The sequence below is a fragment of the Salmo salar genome, chromosome 01 (assembly GCF_965601325.2).
Source record: "Salmo salar chromosome 01, fSalSal1, whole genome shotgun sequence".
In the NCBI taxonomy this organism is placed as follows: domain Eukaryota; kingdom Metazoa; phylum Chordata; class Actinopteri; order Salmoniformes; family Salmonidae; genus Salmo; species Salmo salar.
In genome coordinates this window covers 62,738,876-62,761,154 of record NC_138291.1, presented here as the reverse complement: position 1 = coordinate 62,761,154, position 22,279 = coordinate 62,738,876, and the positions used below count along the sequence as shown (strand labels likewise).

At 42.4% G+C, this 22,279-nt stretch overlaps 1 protein-coding gene across 1 annotated transcript in view; it reads right to left on the bottom strand.

Moving 5' to 3' along the window:
* LOC106607061 (uncharacterized) overlaps nt 1–21,630 on the bottom strand; it is a 38,721-nt gene extending 17,091 nt beyond the window's left edge. Inside the window, exons 1-2 of the mRNA XM_014203649.3 lie at nt 20,970–21,630; nt 19,068–20,091 (exon numbers count right to left, since the gene is read on the bottom strand). Coding sequence (XP_014059124.1) covers nt 19,068–20,091; nt 20,970–21,200 — 1,255 coding nt within the window. The 5' untranslated portion in view covers nt 21,201–21,630. The remainder of the gene's footprint in view (nt 1–19,067; nt 20,092–20,969) is intronic.
* Nucleotides 21,631–22,279: the final 649 nt, after the last annotated feature.

Here is a 22,279-nt window from a genome sequence, read left to right as displayed (position 1 = left end):
CTGGGAATCATTCACAAGTGATAATACATAATTCACAAGTGATAGGCTAATATTGTCACCCATCAGACTATTATTAATTTAATGTTGTCTTTACATATACTAAATAATATATGTGTGAAATTAGTTTTGATTTAGAATGGACCATTATCATATACCTGTCTCGGAACAGTGGCATGGGAAAAAGAACACATGTCATCAATACACTTAAAATGCGAATGGAGGATTTGTTTCCCGTGGTTGATTTTCATGCTAGCGAGGTAGGCTATACTCCTGTTGGAAAGCGAAGCAATGTGCTTAATATTAGGAACATTTATAAATAAATATAGCAGGCCTAGCCTATAGAAAGCTGATGGGATCCTCCTCTTTTTAATACAGGTCATCAAAACTCTGTTTTCTCGCACAATTGCATAGCCTATAGAAATGTTGTGCAACATGAGCTTATGGGCTCTCATGAAGTGTTTTATTAGATTTTACATAACATTTGCATTGATGTCAGAGTGATTAGAGGGACAATAGAGTGCTGAGTACCAGGTAGGTAGCTAGTTTGGTAGGCTACTAATGACCATCAGCAGCATCAGAGCTTGGAAAAGTCTAATTGCTGGGACTAAACGGTCACTTGGAATTTGACTGCCGTCATGACTCGTGACCGCCGGTATGGCAGTAATACAGTCATCGTAACAGCCCTAGTCCGGTGACACATTGCCAACCAACACTATTATCACATGGTTAATTCAGACTTCTTAAAGGGACACCAACATCCAGATTGGGAGACAATTAATGTGCATAGTACTTGCGCAAAAAGGAAACATTTACCAGGATTGGGATTCAAACAGGTGAGGTTCGTGCAAATTTCCATTGGGTGTGTGGATGTTCTCTCTCAGTGAAAACAGAGAGTCAAGGTCCTGTCTTTGTGTTCTTTGCTTCGCCAGGCTTCTGCAGCTGTCTGGGTGAACAAGTTCTCAAAAGAAGAGCCTGAACAAAGAACATCGCTGATAACAGTAGCAGAAGAATCTAGAGCAGTGTGTGTGTGTGTGTTCTTGTGCATACAGCCAGCTCCTGAAAGACATAATGATATTCAGCTTGGCATAGACCACAAAGAGTACTTCAAATACAACTGCTCAGTCTTCATCATACCCTCTATGTGCATCCCACACTCATTAATTCACAGTGAGCGAACACAGTCCATTGCAGAATCTCGCTCTCTGTCTCTCTCTGTCTCTCTCTGCTGTGGCTAGGCCAGCATTATTCACTTCTTAAAACATGTACTAAATATTCACATCACGGTGCATATGTTATTTAGATCGACACTACCGTTCCAAAGTTTGGGGTCACTTAGAAATGTCCTTGTTTTTGAAAGATAAGCAAAAAAAATTGTCCATTAAAATAACATCAAATTGATCAGAAATACAGTGTAGACATTGTTAATGTTGTAAATTACTATTGTAGCTGGAAACGGCCGATTTTTTTATGGAATATCTACATATCTACAGGCGTACAGGTGTTAGCTAATCCAAGTTTATCATTTTAAAAGGCTAATTGATCATTAGAAAACCCTTTTGCAATTATGTTAGCACAGCTGAAAACTGTTGATCTGATTAAAGAAGCAATAAAACTGGCCTTCTTTAGACTGGTTGAGTATCTGGAGCGTCAGCATTTGTGGGTTCGATTACAGCCTCAAAATGGCCAGAAACATAGACTTTCTTCTGAAACTCGCCAGTCTATTCTTGTTCTCAGAAATTAAGGCTATTTCATGCGAGAAATTGCCAAGAAACTGAAGATCTCATACAATGCTGTGTATTACTCCCTTCACAGAACAGCACAAACAGGCTCTAACCAGAATAGAAAGAGGAGTGGGCAAGAGGACAATTACATTAAAGTGTATAGTTTGAGAAACAGACACCTCACAAGTCCTCAACTGGCAGCTTCATTAAATACGTCAACAGTGAAGAGGCGACTCCGGGATGCTGGCCTTCGAGGCAGAGTTCCTCTGTCCAGTGTCTGTGTTCTTTTGCCCACCTTACTGTTTTCTTTTTATTGGCCAGTCTAAGATATGTATTTTTCTTTGAAACTCTGCCTAGAAGGCCAGCATCCCGGAGTCGCCTCTTCAATGTTGACATTGAGACTGGTGTTTTGCGGGTACTATTTAATGAAGCTGACACAACGTGCCATTGGAACAGAGGAGTGATGGTTGCTGATAATGAGCCTCTGTACACCTATGTAGATATTCCATTAAAAGTCGGTCGTTTCCAGCTACAATAGTAATTTACAAAATTAACAATGTCTACACTGTATTTCTTATCAATTTTATATTATTTTAATGGACAAAAAATGTCCTTTTCTTTCAAAAACAAGGACATTTCTAAGTGACCCCAAACTTTTGAACGGTAGTGTACGTAAAGCTCCCTAACCTGATGCTTCTACTACTTCCTTCAATGTAATATGGTCCAAGTATGCAAAGTCTAGGATGGCCACAGAGAAAGAGCAGAGACATCAGAGTGATGTGCGCCCTCTCATCAAAAACAAAAGAGTTGCCTTCTGTTCAGAGCAAACACTTCTTTCAACCTATGAACAACAATGAGAGCTAGGCCAGCTGAGACCCAAACAGCAGTGCTTTCACTAACTGCACTGTAAAGCACGTACACACAGACACATGCGTTCATAATTATATTCTCTGTGACAAACACACACCACCCACGCACACACACTGTCACATACACACACAACATTTCTTGCTCAAGCAAATGGAGCAGAATCTGTTGTTGCTCACGTCACTTCTGACCCCTACTAGAGGCCTTCACTTTTTGGACCCGTTCCGAAATTAACCTGGGGCTTTCCCACCCAAACCCGATATGCATACATTTGTTTAAAAAAAAATAAAGACCCATTCCGAATGGACTCGAGGACAACTAGACCCATTCCGTATAGACCTGGTTGGATCCAGACCCTCTCTGATACGGTCCAAGTGAGGGAGGCTGCAGAAAAGTCAATTTTTAAGTGACTTTATTAACCAGAGATAAAAAAAGTGTGAGGGAGAGAAGGTAGAAAGGTGACAGAATAGCGGGGGCCGTGCTGTGTGTGTAGGCTACTGTAAGTGTGAGTGAGTGACATGGGGAGGAGGAAGGGAGAGACGAGACGAGAGCAACAAACCAGGCTGAGACGCGCTATAGTAGACTGATTGCTGCCATAGCTAGGTTATTTATCATCCGATATGATGAAGTAGTGCCTGTCTTGACAGCATCAAACCGGGAGAAGCTGGATAAGCTATCTAGCTAGCTAGGCTTATTGAGGCTGCATGCACTTTCTCATCTTACATAGTTACTACCCACTGGGCACAGACGTCTATTCAACATCTATTCCATGTTGGTGGAAACAACGTTAATTCAACCAGTGTTTTCACACCCTGATCTGTTTCACCTGTCCTTGTGATTGTCTCCACCCCCTCCAGGTGTCGCCCATCTTCCCCATTATCCCCTGTGTATTTATACCTGTGTTCTCTGTATGTCTGTTGCCAGTTTGTCTTGTTTGTCGAGTCAACCAGCGTTTTTGTTCTCAGCTCCTGCTTTTCCCAGTCTCTCTTTTTCTTGCCCTCCTGGTTTTTTGACCCTTGCCTGTCCTGACTCTGAGCCCGCCTGCCTGACCACTCTGCCTTCCCTGACCCTGCCTGCCGTCCGGTACCATTGCCACACCTCTGGTTTACTGACCCCTGCCTGCCTTGACCTGTCTATTGCCTGCCCCTGTTGGATTATTAAACCAGTGTTAATTTGACGTGTCTGCATCTGGGTCTTACCTTGATTCCTGATAGTGTGCCCAGCGGGAAACAACAACTCCATTCAGAATATTAAGTAGCAGCCTACCTGTTGGCTCCTGGTCGTTGTAGCCTATCCTTTTCCTTTAACTTTTAATACAATAATTTTATTTCCATCTTCCATTGATTAGATATCTCCTAACTTTTTCCACACACGGACCGGGGCTCTATGACTGTAGCCTATTTCCGCTTTGATGATTAGCCACCAACAACAACAAGCTACACGCGCCATCTCGTGAAAAGCAAGAGCAGCAGCATAAATTATAAAATGTCCCTCTCTCTCTACTGCAGCAGTTGCGTTTGGATTTGTACGGGTCCTTCCGGACGAGTCAGTTAAAATTACACAAACCCGAGACCGGTGACAATCATATCATATCCGACCCAGACCTGTGACATTCTTTAGAAATCTACATCCGGACCCACTCCTGTCCCGGATCGGGTCTCAGGTATACAGGTACAGGTGCATCCGTGAAGACCTCTAACCCCTACAAACAAACAGAAAAATATCAAATATGTCAGTGTTTTGGTTTTAACAGAACACACACACACACAGACACACACACACTTCTCCACATCAAATCAGTCATGCCTTTCCCATCCATACAATCACTATCTAAAAATACATATTCAACATAAAAATAAACATAATTAATTATGCTATTTGAGGGCTGACAGCATAAATTAAAGCTGTGATTAATTAATTAATTCACACACACACACAAACACACACACACACACACACACACACACACACACACACACACACACACACACACACACACACACACACACACACACACACACACACACACACACACACATACACTTTAACATTGAACAACAATATAATGGTCTCTGTCTCTGCAGAAGACAACTACCATTGCAGAGATGAGTATTTGACAGATAGTCATGCACTGTCTCTGAAAAACTGATAGATCTATAAGATGAATAATGTCTGTTGAGAGCTACAACACATAGCCTACTTGGGCTGGGATTCAATCCAATCCACATTAGTACATGCGCAGCACCATACCAGTGAAAAGAGCAAATTGTTTTTTTGTTAAAAATATCAAGTTAAAAAGTGCAATTTGATGATGTCATCTAAAGTAAAAACATTTGAAAAAACTGTGATTTTCAAACACTATGAGATTTGCCGGGGAGCAGGAAAATAAGTAACTTTTCCCAAAATAAAAATTGTCTGTAACACAATTTTTGCATCATTGTATGATGAAGGGACCCCTTTACAAAATAAAAAGCATTACTAGCTTTTTTACCACAGAGAATCAGACAGAAATGTAGGCTACACTATTGCCTTCTTTGCATATCTCAAAATACACAACTGCCCCTTTTAAGGTCCCTCATAGAGGATGGTTAGCCACCCTTGGTAGCCTATAAAATTTGCAACATTACAATTACAACTAAATACTTTTTATGTCTTTAGAAAATAATTCCCTCCAGGGCTCGAAATTAAGTGCGTCCCATCATCCCTGGGAAAAAACTCTGGGACAGTTCTGGGATGACAGATCCAAAATTCATACCACCACTGCACATCTTCTTCTTTTTTTAAGCAATGAGGCTGATGCAATAGATCAGACCGTTCAGCTTAAAATATATTTTTTTACTTGTCTATTTGGAAAACGTAGGTTTATATTCTTATTTTCGGACAATTTTTCACATTTTGTTGTGTTACAGCCTGAATTGAGTTAATGAATTACAAATGAAAAGCTAAGTTCAGGAGTAAAGATTAGCTTAAAAAGTCACATAATAAGTTGCATGGACACACTCTGTGTGCAATAATAGTGCTTAACATTATTTTTTTATGACTACCTCATCTCTGTACCACACACATACAATTATCTGTAAGGTCCCTCAGTCAAGCAGTGAATTTCAAACTCTGATTTAATCACAAAGACCAGGGAGGATTTCCAATTTATTACTTTTTTAACCGTTATTTAACTAGGCAAATCAGTTAAGAACAAATTCTTATTTACAATGACAGCCTTGGAACAGTGGGTTAACTGCCTTGTTCAGGGACAGAACAACAGATTTTTTACCTTGTCAGTTTGGGGATTTGATCTAGCAACCTTTCGGTTACTGGCCCAACGCTCTAACCACTAGGCAACCTGCCGCCAATGCCTTGCAAAGAAGGACAACTATTGGTATAAATTAAAATTGTAATATTTTTAATTAAAAAAGCAGACATTGAATATCAATTTGAGCATGGTGAAGTTATTAGTTACACTTTGGATGGTGTATCAATAAACCCAGTCACCACAAAGATACAGACGTCGTACTTACTACAAAGTAATAGGTGTCCTTTCTAACTCAGTTGCCGGAGAGGAAAGAAACTGCTCTGCGATTTCACCATGAGTTTAATGGTTGTGGTAGGAGAAAACTGAGGATGGATCAATATTGTAGTTCACAATAGTAACATAAATTGACAGAGTGAAATGAAGGAAGTCTATACAGAAAATAAATATTCCAAAACATGCATCCTGTTTGCAACAAGACACTAAAGTAATACTGCAAAAAATGTGGCAAAGCAATTGACTTTTTGTCCCGAATACAAAGTGTTGTGTTTGGGGCAAATCCAATACAACACATTACTAAGTACCACACTCCATATTCTCAAGCATAGTGGTGGCTGCATCATGTTATGGGTATGCTTGTAATTGTTAAGGACTGGGGATAAAGGACTTTTTCAGGATAACAAATTAATTGAATAGAGCTAAGCACAGGAAACATCTTAGAGGAAAGCCTGGTTCAGGCTGCTCTCCACCAGACACTGGGAGATGAATTCACCTTTCATCAGGGCAAAAACCTAAACCACAAGGACAAATCTACACTAGAGTTGCTTACCAAGAAGACAGTAAATAGCCGAGTTACAGTTTTTACTTAAATCTACGGCAAGACCTGAAAATGGTTGTCTCGAATTTTGAAAAGAATAATGGGAAAATGTACAATTCAGATGTGGAAAGCTCTTAAAGACTTAACCAGAAAGATTCAAAGCTGTAATCGCTACCAAAGGTGCTTCTACAAAGTATTGACTCGGGTGTGAATATTTATGTAAATTATAAATGTAAATTATAAATGTAAATGTAAATGTCATCAAGTAGCACTTTTCAAAACCTTTATTCTTATCTTTTTAACTACAGAACATAGACATGTGCAGTTTTCACATATGTAAACATTTGCATGGTGCTGGAGATAATGATTATGAGGTTAAAAAGTGGTGGAAATACCCTTTAAGAGGGCAGTTAAACATATAATTAGAATAATACCATTTGGGATGTATTTTACGCTACATTATTCAAATCTGACAAAAGCCTCATGCCCTCCCTGTCCCCTCCTGCCCCTCCACTGGCACTCTCCACGGGACAGATCCACGGGCAGCAGCAGTGAAGGGGTAACACTGGGGAACACACACAAATGGCACTGGGGAATTTTGCCAGAATGCCTAGACCAAGGACTGTATGTGACTGAAAATATTCAAGCATACCTTATTGTGTGGTTGCTGGACTCTCATTCCTCTAATCTACTGTTTTACCTCTCTTACACACCTGGGAATGAATAGAGACTTGGTTCTGAATAGAGGCTCAGGTGTGTGAAAGTAAATTTATTCAGAATTTCACCACAAAAAAATAAGGGCTGTCCTGGCAATGCTTTATGGGGGATTCAGCCAATGCTTTTTCACTCTCCCTAATCCCATTTCCATATGGAATATGAATGCAACTCTGGTAATAACAACATTGGGCCTTTTAAATGAGCCATAATAGGCCTGTCACACTGATGACTCCCTACCATGATATCAGACATGTTCATCTTTATTGGACAACTGCTAATAACGTTGTATGCATTGGACCACCTTTATTAAAATCCCAAGGTATTTTGAGACACTGGTCAGGGTGTTAACAAGCGAAGGAAGAAACATGGCCCTACTGCTCAGTGTACCAGACTGATTATTCAGAGAACTGGGCTTCCTCTTACCAACAGCTGGGCACATAAGAGGTTTTCTCGGAAAATGACTTCAGCTTCTCAAGGTGAGGGAGATGGAAGGATGGAAATGAAAGAGAGAGTGAAAGAGAGAGGGAGCAAGAGAGCAAAAGAGGCAGAGAAACAGTTTGACGCTAAAGCAACCGATATGTACCCTTTTACACCACCACCCCCTCCCTCCAACACTCATTGAAACCCAGAGAGCAATTCAAAATCCCTCTAAATTCAATTAGTTAATACTGCAATATAAATGTCCTAAACAGAAAAGAACAGGACAGACCAGAGCAGTGCGGTGATGTCACATCAGGTCCAGAGGTACAGGAGCAGAATACAGGAGGGGAAACCTATGGACCATGAAGCAGCCTGAACATTCAGCAGGGCATGTTGGGTGTCACATCTCCAATGCTAATGCCTCTTACCCTGGGCACACAATATGTTGAATGATGCCCTATTTACACAGTAACTGACACCATGCCTCACTGACTGACTGGCTGACAGATTGAGATCCCTCCACTAAGGCCCACAGAATATTAAGTAAGTGCTGTCAAAAGACATCGACTACACATCTATAGTGCTACTCTAGGGCTGTATGGCTGTAGCAGAACATTGATTTGTACCGATATATTGATATGTTGTTGTTACATTGGTCTAATAAAATACAATGGTGTCCTTATTACACCTGCAGGTCAACATGAATTATCGTGCGGCGTAAAAACTAAATGGAAATCATATGCAGTGCATTATGTCCGCCAAATAAACCCAGTATTGCATTGTTTCCTTTGAGATCAATGGTGTTTATTGTGTCATTAGTCTGAGGTTTACACCTATAGGGAAAGGGCATACTGGCTATCAAGCACCAACAAAACTATACCCAGACTCCACAGGAGGTTGGTGGCCCCTTACTTCGGGAGAACGGGCTTGTGGTAATGACTGGAGCGGAATCAGTGGAATGGAATCAAATACATCAAACAGATGGTTTCCAGGTGTTTGATGCCATACCATTTGCTCCATTCCATTATTATGAGTGGTTCTCCTCTCAGCAACCCCCTGTGGCAGACACCATACCTAGTGAATAAATAGGAACGTTATGGTGCTATACTAACTGTGGATGACAAGCAAGAGCCATGATGCAAATCGAAGGGGACAAAGAAGAAGAGACACTTATTATGATGTTGTGTTTGGAAGTAGGGCTGGGAATTGCCAGGGACCTTACATGATACTTAAGTGACGATAAAATATGTATTGCGATTCCCACGATTTTCATGATTCGATACTGTGATTTTATTGCGATTTGATGTTCCAAACATATTGCTCACTATATAGTTTGTCTGCTACAGAGAGACAAGAGAGAGCATGAGAAAACTATTTTTGATCAGTCAGGGAAATAAAAGTGTTGAAAACATGTTGGCTCACTATTTAAAAAGAAGATGGAGATCAAGCTGTAGGATGTTTTGGCGCAGTTACTGCCGACTAGCCTTAGCTATCACTGCCTTCAGTACAGTAGCAATAAATAAAAACATAAATAAAAACACATTTTTTCTTGTTGTTATTGGCAAATCAATACTTGGAGTCATATATATATATATATATATATATATATATATATATAATATCGTCCAAAAATAATATCTCAATATGTAACTATAACAGTGTAAGATTAATGCAGGGGCTTACCTCGTGGGGTGCCCAAGAGGCAGCAAAAAAATGGAATATATATATATATATATATATATATTTTTTTTTACTTTAAAAAAAGATTAAATATTTACATTATATCTTATCTATCCAGTATATACGTAGAATTGTATGTTGTTGTTTTTTTACTGCAACCGTCAACCACAGGAGGACTCAGGAGCCTGCCCTCTGCCTGTTGCCATTCTGCAAATCCTCAGATGGGGGCAGGAGAGGAGGTAGGGGGCCCAAGTAGGTAACTGGAGGGCCCTGCCTTGATTGATTAATAAAAAAAATAAACTGCTTAATTAATTAATTTAAAAAATGAACTGCATAATAAATAAATGAAAATCAAACGTATAAATGTTCTGCTTTACTGTGCTGTATTGTAGCCAAGGCCGTATTTCATTTGTTTATTTAGAGAACACACACACGCCTATAATCCCATGCATAGGCAGTGCATCCATAAGGCTAGGGGAAGCTAAGCTTTCCCTAAAGTAAATGTAATGAAATAGCAAAAATGGTATAGCCTAATTACCCTACTCCTGTCTATACAGAAATAAATAAAATAATTCAAAATAGGCTACTAAAGCATGATTTAGCTACAGAGGAACATTCGCTTCTTTAAAAATAATAGTGTCTTGTTTTAAATCGCATTGCCTACAGTTGGAAGGAAAGGCAGCGCGCACAATATGGGAAGATTATTGTTGAGTTGTGACTGTCAGTGAAAAGTAAAGGCCCAGCCAGGCATATCGCAATATTTCCAAATACAATCGCAGGAAACATAGTTTGGAAAGCAAATGGCAATTGTGGCAAAGAGAAGGCAATGAAAGGACTCCAATTTGTCTTTTAGTTATAAAATTAATTGAGAGAACAACAGTATAGCCTATTTTATTGACACCAGCGGAGAGCATCGGTTATATACCAGGTGAATGCGTACTGCGCATATTCACTATCATTGTTGGGTAAGTGCCACCACTAATGTGTTTTTGGGCAATCATTTCCTCCTCCAGTTTAGATGAACCTCATATTATATTTGTGTCTCCCCTTCTTGTAGACCTATTATGTGGACAACGTCGTTTTCATTGACATGTTTGTCAGTGTCAGCAAAGGGGGCTACCTGTAATTTGTTGTATAAAAAAATATTCTACTAATGCCTCTAGTAGAGGTCGACTGATTAATCGGCATTGCCGATTAATTAGGACCGATTTCAAGTTTTCATAACAATCGGTAATCTGCATTTTTGGACACCGATTATGGCCGATTAAATTGCGCTCTACGAGGAGACTGCGTGGCAGGCTGACCACTTGTTACGCGAGTGCAGTAAGGAGCCAAGGTAAGTTGCTAGCTAGCATTAAAAATAATCAATCTTAACATAATCACTAGTTAACTACACATGGTTGATGATATTACTAGTTTAGCTAGCTTGTCCTGCATTGCATATAATCAATGCAGTGCATGTTCATTTATCATCGAATCACAGCCTAATTCGCCAAAATGGTGATGATTTAACAACCGCATTCACGAAAAAAGCACTGTCGTTGCACCAATGTGTACCTAACCATAAACATCAATGCCTCTTAAAATCAATACACAAGTATATTTTTTTAAACCTGCATATTTAATTAATATTGCCTGGTAACATTAATTTATTTTAACTAGGGAAATTGTGTTACTTCTCTTGCGTTCTGTGCATGCAGAGTCAGGGTATATGCAGCAGTTTGGGCCGCCTGGCTCGTTGCGAATTGTGTGAAGACCATTTCTTACTAACAAAGACCGTAATTAATTTGCCAGAATTTTACATAATTATGAAATAACATTGAAGGTTGTGCAATGTAACAACAATATTTAGACTTAGGGATGCCACCTGTTCGATAAAATACGGAACGGTTCCGTATTTCACTGAAAGAATAAACGTTTTGTTTTCGAAATTATCGTTTCTGGATTTTACCATATTAATGACCTAAGGCTCATATTTCTGTGGGTTTATTATTTTATAATTAAGTCTATGATTTGATATTTGATAGAGCAGTCTGACTGAGCGGTGGTAGGCAGCAGCAGGCTCGTAAGCATTTATTCAAACAGCACTTTCCTGCGTTTGCCAGCAGCTCTTCGCTGTGCTTCAAGCATTGCGCTGTTTATGACTTCAAGCCTATCAACTCCCGAGATTAGGCTGGCAATACTATAGTGCCTATAAGAACATCAAATAGTCAAAGGTATATGAAATACAAATGGTATAGAGAGAAATAGTCCTATAATTCCTATAATAACTACAACCTAAAACTTCTTAACTGGGAATATTGAAGACTCATGTTAAAAGTAACCATCAGCTTTCATATGTTCTCATGTTCTGAGCAAGGAACTTAAACATTAGCTTTTTTACACGGCACATATTGCACTTTCTTCTCCAACACTGTGTTTTTGCATTATTTAAACCAAATTGAAAAAATATCGGTATCGGCGTTGAAAAATCATAATCAGTCGACCTCTAGCCATATAAAGTGTAGTAGAATTGCATGAAACATGTCAAAATATTTCCTGTGCAGAGAAAGAAGAAAGGTAGGCTATCTGATATAGCCTATAGCCTAAGCCTACTGTACGCTATATGCGCTCAACCATGCACTGAACGGTCTTTTTTGCAAAACATTATTGAGTTATATTATTAGTCTAGATTATGACTATCCAATCTACTCATCACATTACGAATAGTGGGCTCTTACATACTGTAAGTCTGCAAATGCGATGATGAATGGAATGCTTTATGATAAAGGTACATTTTTATAGTGAAAATTAGCTTCCCCAAACTTGAAACTCGCGCTGCCTGTGATCCCCTGCCTTTATCACAGTCAACAACACACATATATTTTATATTTTATAGTAAGAATAGGCATATAATGGAATGGAAAAGAATTAAAGAGAACATATTTTATCCCCAACTAACCTTGCTGACTGTTGCGGGGTGCGCAAAGTGATTCTGGGCTTATAAAACAAGTGTCACAAGCAAGAACAGTGTTAGGGTTGCTATTTTTGTTGGCCTTATATCACAGTGGTATAGCTTATGAATGCATTTCTAATGGGTAATAGACCAAACAATGCAATTATTTGGAAGGTGCTTATTCAAGGTAGTCCAGGTCACAGCCCATGTCCTCTCAGATGAGCACCCTAGCACTGGATTAGTTGCCCCTCGGGAGAGTGTGTGTGTGCGTGTGTGTGTTTGTGTGTGTGTGTACCTACGTGCATGCATATGTGCATGTGCGTTAGGGTAGAGGGCAGATTCAAGGGGACTCTGTCAGGAGGTATGCGCTGTGCAGTTACACACAAACACACACACACACACACACACACACACACACACACACACACACACCGTAAACACAGACAAACACATCCCTGACCCCGCTAACACTTTTCTAACTGGAAAAAAGGTTAAAGCCCCCCAGAGGCAGTCCCAGTGAGGTGTGTGTGGAGCTGGTCTGACCTGTACAGGCCCAGCTGATGTCCATAAAGCAACTACAATGCATAAAAAAACTCTTACCATTCGGAAATGTTTACTGATTGCCACAAGGCTGGCCTTCTCAATTATTGAACACAGCACAGCCATAGTGTTGACGGCCATCATTTGTTAAGGTGCTGGCTCTTGTCGACAAAGCTCTGTTTTATAATGAAGATTTACCCATGCCAGAGACTACGGCACATAACGCCATGCTGAATGTACATGTACTGTTGGTTCTTTGGAAGAGAGAGGACATTGCTGACCTTAGATAAAAAAATCTAAGTAGAAGAATAGAGGAGTAGCAGGCAGGACAGAGGGAGACCAGAGAGAGCACAGACACACAGACATGGCTAGAGCCCATGGAAACCATACAGACAGGAAGCATGTTGCCTTCAGGCTTTTGAAAAATGTGATAAAGCATTCATTAATTGCTTGTTGTGATTAACCATGTTATTTACCACTATGGCAATATTGGACAACAGTCATGCCAATAGAATTGAATTCAATTTGATAGAGCACAACACAAGGCACACACAATGCACACAGACATAGGGAACTGGATTGTCACCGACACATACGGGGCGGCAAGTAGCCAAGTAGCCTAGTGGTTAGAGCGTTGGACTAGTAACCAAAAGGTTGCAAAATTGAATCCCCGAGCTGACAAGGTAAAAATCTGTCATTCTGCCCCTGAACAAGGCACTGTTCCTACGCCGTCTTTGAAAATAAGAATTTGTTCTTAACTGACTTGCCTAGTTAAATAAAGATTTTTACAAAATTATTAATGGCAGAACAATGGCAAAACACCAGCCAGGCTAACTGGTGCCTCTATGTGCCTGAGACCAACAGACCAGACCACACACAGTATGTGAGATCCCAATCACTTCTGTAACATTAAGAGAGGGCTGGAGACAGAAAGAGGGGAGGCAGAGGGGGAGAAAGAAGAAAGCGCTGGGAGGAAGAGAGTGAGATAGGGTGATTTGAGACTATGGGGTGAGAGGATGAAGGATGGAAGAAGAATGGGAATAAAAACAGAGAGGCAGGAGGATATAGAGAGCAGTGTTAAGCGGTGGCAGCTCCTGAAGACTGCTCTCCCATTTGTTTGCTCATGGTGTCAGAGGGGTGAGTGAGCACCAGACATTAATTTCCCAATAAACTCAGCTTCCACAGCAGGGAGGGAGGGAGCAGAGAGAGTGAGAGGATGACAGAAAAAGAGAAAGAGCGAAGGATGAGAGAGAGAGAGAGAGAAAGAAATATGAACACAATGCAAGCTCTTCATACTTTACTGTACACCCTGTTCTGACAGTGATGTGCCTTCAAAGCCTTATAATAAACTTCTCAATTACACTCTAATCCCTGTTCAATATGCCTCTAAATGATCAATCCTCTCATAAAAAATGGATCTTAATGTTAGCCTTAGTGAAATGACATTGCCATGAGCAGCACCGGAGATATTGAGATGAGCGAGATGCACCACTTCGCTCTCACACGGTCACACACAGTATCTGCTCATGTGCACGGTTTCGCCGTCACACTGTTACAGCATGGTAGCCAGGGCACCAAAACAGCGGAGAAGTTGAGCCTCGCGCTTCAACGGTCTTTGTTGGCAATTTGAAGGCACAGAGATACCGTGACGAGATCCTGAGGCCCATTGTCATGCCATTCATCTGCAGCCATCACCTCATGTTTTAGCATGATAATGCACGGCTCATGTCACAATGATGTGTACACAATTCCTGCCCAGTCATGTGAAATCCATAGATCAGTGGTGTAAAGTACTTAAGTAAAAATACTTTAAAGTTCTACATAAGTAGGTTTTGGGGGTATCTGTACTTTACTTTACTATTTATATTTTTGACAACTTGTATTTTTACTTCACTACATTCCTAAAGAAAATAATGTACTTTTTACTCTATACATTTTCCCTGACACCCAAAAGTACTCGTTACATTCTGAATGCTTAGCAGAAAAGGAAAAGGGTCCAATTCACACGCTTTGTCACGACGTCCGCCGAAGTCGGTCCCTCTCCTTGTTCGGGCAGCGTTCGGCGGTCGACGTCACCGGTCTTCTAGCCATCACTGATCCACCTTTAATTTTCCATTTGTTTTGTCTTTGTTTTCTACACACCTGGTTTCATTCCCCAATTACATGTTCATGTATTTAACCCTCTGTTTCCCCCAAGTTTTTTGTGCATGATTGTTTCTATGTTCATTCGGTACGTTATGGCTGGTATTTCGACGGGTGCTGTTTTCACCCATGTGTAATTGATTACCGTTTATTGTTGGTCAAGTGTATTGTTACCTTGTGCCTTTATATTGAGTAAAGTACGTTGCTCACTCATTTTCCTCTCCTGCGCCTGACTTCATGCACCAGCTACACCCACCTTCTGACACGCTTATCAAGAGAACATCCCCTGGTCATCCCTACTGGCGGACTCACTAAACACAAATTCTTTATTTGTAAATGATGTCTGAGTGTTGGTAGGTGCCCCTGGCTATCCGTAAATAAAATAAAAAACAAGAAAATGGTGCCATCTGGTTTGATTAATAATATAAGGAATTTGAAATGATTTATACTTTTACTTTTGATACTTAAGTATATTTTTGCAATTCAATTTACTTTTTATACTTAAGTATATTTAAAACCAAATACATTTCGACTTTTACTCAATTAGTATTTTACTTGGTGACTTTCACTTTTACTTGAGTCATTTTCTATGAAGGTATCTTTATTTTTACTCAAGTATGACAGTTGGGTACTTTTCCACCACTGCCATAGATTAGGGCCTACTGAATTTATTTAAATTGACTGATTTCCTTATATGAACTGTAACTCAGTAAAATCTTTGAAATTGTTGCATGTTGCGTTTATATTTTTGTTCAGTATATATTGTAGTGTCTTTCCTACCGAGTAGACAGTAGTGTGTAAATGAGAGTGTAGTTCTGGGGTGATAAGCGCAGTGTCAGGCAAACTGCTCACCTCCAGGACTCAAACAGCATCCACTCAGCACTCTACAGTAATCTTTACCAATTTAGAGCTGCACGCACACACACTCACTCACTCTCTCTCTCTCTGTCGCTTTCTCTCTCTGTCTCACGCACATTTAAACATGTGCACATTCATTCTTAAAAGGAAAGACACACTCACATAATTTATCCCCAAAACATGTATAGTGCCTGCTCTCGCTCCCCCCAGCGCCAGGCTGCCCTTCATTACGCACACCTGTCACCATCATTACGCACAGCTGCGCAATATTGGACTCACCTGGACACCATTACTTTGTTGATTACCCCCTCCATATCTGTCTGCTCCACAGTTTGTTCCCTGGGTCAGCATTGATGTCATTATTTTTCCCCTGTCCAGACGCTGTTCCTGTTCTGTTTCATGTCCTTGTTTCATTAAATGTTCACTCCCTGTACCTGCTTCTCATCTCCAGCGTCTATCCTCACAGAATGCTGACACCACTAAAGGAAGCATCAGGGAGTTTTTGTTTTTTGTTTTGGTTGGTGAGGTTGCGTCTGGGTGCCATCGCCGATGGAACCGGGGGTGCCTCAGCTAGCTCGTCGGGATTCCACGCCCTAGCTGGCTCGAGAGGTCTTTTTGCCCTGGTTGGCTCGACAGACGCCCACTCCACATCATGCTTCAGCCGGCCCATCAGGCTCCCACGCCTCAACCGGTTCGTCAGTTCCCACGCCTCACCTGGTTCGTCAGGCTCCCACACCCCAGCCGGTCAGCAGGCTCCCACGCCCCAGCCGGTTCGCCAGGCTCCCACGCCTCAGCCCGCTCGTCGGGCTCCCATGCCTCAGCTGGCTCGTCGGGCTTCTACGCCTCAGCCAGCTTGTCCAGTGCCAATGCCTCGGCCGGCCCGTCAGGCTCGTCCAGGTGGGATGCCGGGTGGCGCCCCTAGAGGGGGGTGTACTGTCACGCCTGCTCCCGCTCCTCCTCTCTGGCACTCGTGGGTGCCTGGCTGCCCTTCATTACGCCCACCTATCACCATCATTACGCACAGCATGCGCAATATTGGACACACCTGGACTCAATTACTTTGTTGATTACCCCCTCTATATCTGTCTGCTCCTCAGTTTGTTCCCTGTGTCAGTATTGATGTTGTTATTTTTCCCCTGTCCAGACACTGTTCATGTTTCATGTCCCTGTTTCATTAAATGTTCACTCGTGCGTCTCGTCTCCAGCGTCGATCCTCACAGTATTTGTATGTATAGATTAGGCTTTTACTATGAAAAGAGGAACATTTGTCTAGGTTATTATAAAAATCTGTTTGATTTAATGTTATTTAAATGTAAAATAAAAGCCTCTTATTTAAGTAAGTGGACAACCCTACTCCCTCTCTCTCTCTCTCTCTGTGTGTTTATCCAGGACACACAGTCCAGCAAAATAACTCCCTGAACTCTTAGACACACACACACACAAATGCCCCTGGAACTGTGGGTAAAAATAACTACAAGATGCTGATAATAATAATAATGAACCAAGGAGGCAGGACCCTGCTGTGCTTAGTGGCACAACTGCAGGCTGTGTGCGTGTGTGTTGCCTGAATCACAGCCCTGAGCGCTGTGTTACCTGTGTTGACTTCAGACACCCTGGGGAGTGTTACATCATATGCCCTCCCCCAATCACTCACACACACCCATGCACGCACAAACACCACCACAACTCCACAGAGAGAGAATCCCACAGAGTGGTGACATCACTGCTGATTTGCTAACACCGTAACTACTGCTGAACCACATTGGTGATACCACTAGCGTTGTGCAGTCCACAGATTTTGAAACCATCATATTGTTTCTGTATCATACCAGGGTATACAGTATTACCGAAAGTGCACACAAGGGGCGCTAATAAAAAAAAATTTAAAGTACAAACCTCACTATATATACAAAAGTATGTGGACACCCCTTCAAATTCGGGGATTCAGCAATTTTAGACACACCCCTTGCTGATAGGTGTATAAAATCGAGCACAAAGCTATGTAATCTCCATAGACAGACATTGGCAGTAGAATGGCCTTACTGAAGAGCTCAGTGACTTTCAAAGTGGCACCGTCATAGGATGCCACCTTTCCAACAAGTCAACATGACAATGTCCCCGTGCACAAAGCGAGGTCCATACAGAAATGGCCTGCACAGAGCCTTGACCTCAACCCAATTGAACACCTTTGGGATGAATTGGAACGCCGACTGCAAGCCAGGCCTAATCGGCCAACATCAGTGCCCGAACTCACTAATGTTCTTGTGGCTGAATGGAACCAAGCTTGATCTTGAAATTTAGCCACTTAGCTAGCAAGTTAGCAAAGCAAATGCATAGCTGGAGCCCTGAGCTGGATATAATTTAATTGACAGATTTGAGATTTCTTATAGTTAAACTTAACTTAAAGTTATAAGCAGTGGCGTAGCACGCACCCACGCAGCCCCCGCTAGTTTTTTGTTTTTTACGATATAAAAAATCATACCATCGGTATTTCGAAATACCCCGGTATATAGTATAAACTGTATATTGCCCAAGCTTAGATACCACGGTGACTGAACCTGCCATAGCCTAACCTACCCATTGGCTACTAGACACAAATTGCAAGGACAGTTTTGTTACACATGCCTAGTCAATTTACCCCTGTCTTTATGTACATATCTACCTCAAGTACCTTGTACCACTGCACAGTGATTTGGTATTGGTACTGCTACTCCCTGTATATAGCTTAATTCTTGTGTATTTTATTCCTCTTTTGTTAATATTTTGCATTATTTTTTACTCTGCATCATTGGGAAGGGCTCGTAAGTAAGCATTTCACGGTAAAGTCTATACCTTTTGTATTCAGTGCATGTGACAAATAAAATTATATTTGATTTATACGGTTGACCTAGCCATATACAGTGGTCACCAACCCTAGTCCTAGAGGGCTACAGGGTGTGCTAACCCACATAGCCTGTGTAAGCCCACTGAGCTAAAGCCTAGGCATGAGTATTATGTCTCAGATGGGGTTAATGTCTCAGACCCATCACACAAGCATAGTTTCTTGAACCACCTCAGCTACATATTGTCCTTTATAAATAATTATTAAATAAAGCATTATTACTATTCTGGATAAAAACTCACCGTTCATGCCGTTGTAGATGCTGCTGTGGTGAGGGGACAACTCATCTCCAGTGGTCCTCATCTGTCCCCACTCCCTGCCTGCTGGGGGGCTGCTGCCGTACCTCCCCTTCCAGTACTCTGAACTGGGGCTGTGGTTGTGGTGTCTTAACACTTCAGGGCTCCCCACAATCACCCGACCCTTCCTCAGGTGCTCTGGCGTCCCCGTCAGTGCCTGTTTGGGCTCAGGGGTCCAACATCCAGCCCCAACCCCGACCGCATTAACCCTGTGTCTCTGTGAGAGGTCAGGACTTGACTGGCCCGAAACTTGGTTTGGCCCAGACCCCAAAAGTGGTTTCTGTGCCAGCATGCCAGCACTGCTGGGTTTGGAGTGGGCCTCAGCCGCCAGTCGGGTAGGGAATATGCAGTGTTTCTCTGGGCTGCAGGGCCCCCGGAGGCCCCTGGGATCAGGGCTGGTGAGGGACCCCCCGCGGGGCCTGCAGGCCTGGGGGAAGGTGTGGTAGTCCGGGGTGGAGCTGTGGCGGCGGCCTGTAGATTCGGGGCCCGGGCCCTCTGGTTTGTCATGGTTGGAGCCAGGGTTGGAGCCCAGGCCGGAGCCCTGGTGAGGGGGCTTACGGTGGGGGTGGTCAGGGCTGTCCGTGCTTCCCGCACTCGAGGTGCTGCTCCCATCCCCCACGTCTCGGAGCAAGCCCAGTGTAGCCCCCCCTGTTTGAGACAGACTACTTTGGCTGTCGATGGAGCTTCTACACCCTGCACTTTGCCCTGCTCCTCCCCCTCTCTCCTCGTCCAGTAGGATACACAGCTCTTTGAGATCCAGGTTCTCTCTGACCACTTCTCCCTGGCGCTGCTCCAGCTCCTTGAGTTTCTGCAGGTAGAGAGCCACCTCTTTCCTCATGAGGCCGGCGCTGTAGCGGCCCAGACGCTGCCACTCCCGGGACACACGCTTGCCCTTCTGACGGTCGTCATCAAGGAAACAGCACAGGTCCCGCAGCTCCTGGTTATCCTCCTGCAGCTTCTGGTTCACATCCTGGATACACACACACACACACACACACACACACACACACACACACACACACACACACACACACACACACACACACACACACACACACACACACACACACACACACAAATAGGATAAAGCACAGAGGTGATATATAATTTATCATATAGGATTTCGGATAACAAATGTTGAGCACGCAATATTGTATTGAGGGGGAGCATGTGTGTGCGTGTGATGGTGATGTATTTTACTGATGATTTACTGTGATTTTGAAACAAATCATAGGCCTTCTAAAATGTACTTTTGTGGTTGTGTTTAAATATCCTCAGCAGCTCCATCTGTAATAGGAAAAGCATAAAAGCAACAAGTGGATCTTTGTGTTGGATTATGATATAGGCTACTTGCTACCTTCGAACCACCCAGGGGCGGTTCTGGGGGGGGCAGTGCCCCTGTGACAACAATTTTGGACCCCCTTGTGGCCCCCTTAAATGTGGAGTATGAAATAATGTTTACATAACTAATTTTTGCTATCATTCTTTTTTTACATGTTATTAGACAGTGGCAACAAGGAACACTAATGATTATGAACATGGTCTTTTGCCTGCTAATGCCTACAATGCAGTGAAGAAAACGATATGACAACAATAACGTCTAATGTAACTGGCCCCCCGCACGGCCCCCGTTGAAATGGTCTAGAACCGCCACTGGAACCACCTACCTTCATTATTTTCAAGGAGTTTGCAGAGGTAACCCTATAGGCTACAGCTTTTATAACGCATGATTAGTCCATTGTTTTTTATTAGGAAACATACCTACAAAGGCTACACAACATGAGACCGTTATACATCCATAGAGCAGTGCGCAAACTTGCGCGCCCGGCATTATCACACTTGCCTCACCTTCAAACCCCGGATCTCGGTCAGGTGCTGCTGGAGTCGCCGATTCACCTCCCGGATCAAATTCCCGTGGTCAAGCATAAAACCCATCTTCACTGCTTCTGCCCTCCGTAGCCGCCGCACCAACTCCTCTTTGCTCCACTTGAGCAGCTCCTCGTCGCTTATCTTGGAGAGCTCCTCCGTCGAACTCTCTGCGCTATTGACCATCAGCTGGGGCTGCGTCGCCTTTTCCATCGTTGTACTAGGCTACTCCAATGGGAGGATAAAAGTATCTATCCTACAACAGTCAGTAACCTACGAATTCAGTGCACAATCCAACCAATCCTAACTTCCCACATGGACCCAAATATACACTCTTTATCTAACGTCCATATAATTATACCAAATTCATGTTTGTTCTATTTCTCAGACGCCCATTTTGAAGCTCTCCGAAAAGAGCGGTGTTCTCCTATATTCCCGCCTTTCTCAAAGTCGTCCGCACGAGGTCTCTTCAGCAGAGCCCCTCGCCGGCTAGACCGCGGCTTCTGGGCATGCCTGCCTCCTCGCGCATACAGCTGTTGCCTAGGGCACTCCCGGGTTTCGGCCAAAAGGGAGAATAGGGAGTGGCTGCTGCAGATGCATAGCAGCTGGCGCTGGGGATTCGAGAAGCAAGGGTGCGTGACTGCAGTTTCTGAGAAAAATTTGGCTGACTGGAAAACTCGTGCCCCTCTCTCTCCCTCTTCAGAGTGGCGAGGATGCGTTGTCTTCTCGCGCCATCTGCTGTATGACTGCTTTAAACTTTAGCAGGAGCATTCTGTTTTTGTTAATAATTATACTTAATTCTATGTAAACAAAAATATATGTACATTTTCCTGCATATCTAAGCGCCTCCTGAGATGACTACTAACCTTGAAAAAATGAAAACATGTTTATTTTTCTGCATATTTAAGCACTTCTTGAGATGTCTACCAACCTTGCCAGCAGGCATGCCAGCTAAGATAGTTAGCGTTTTTGTAGTTTATCTCTAACACTACTAGTCACCTAGCAATTTTATGAAGTTGGCTTTAGCTAGCTCAGATAGGTTCCCCAATCTTCCAACCTCATAACTACACTATATATACAAAAGTATGTGGACACCCCTTTAAATGAGTGGATTCAGCTATTTCAGCTACAACAGCTGCTAACAGGTGTATAAAATCCATAGACAAACATTGTCAGTAGAATGACCTTACTGAAAAGCTCAGTGACTTTTAACGTGGAACCATCATAGGATGCCATCTTTCCAACAAGTCAGTTCGTCAAATTTCTGTCCTGCTAGAGCTGCCCCGGTCAAC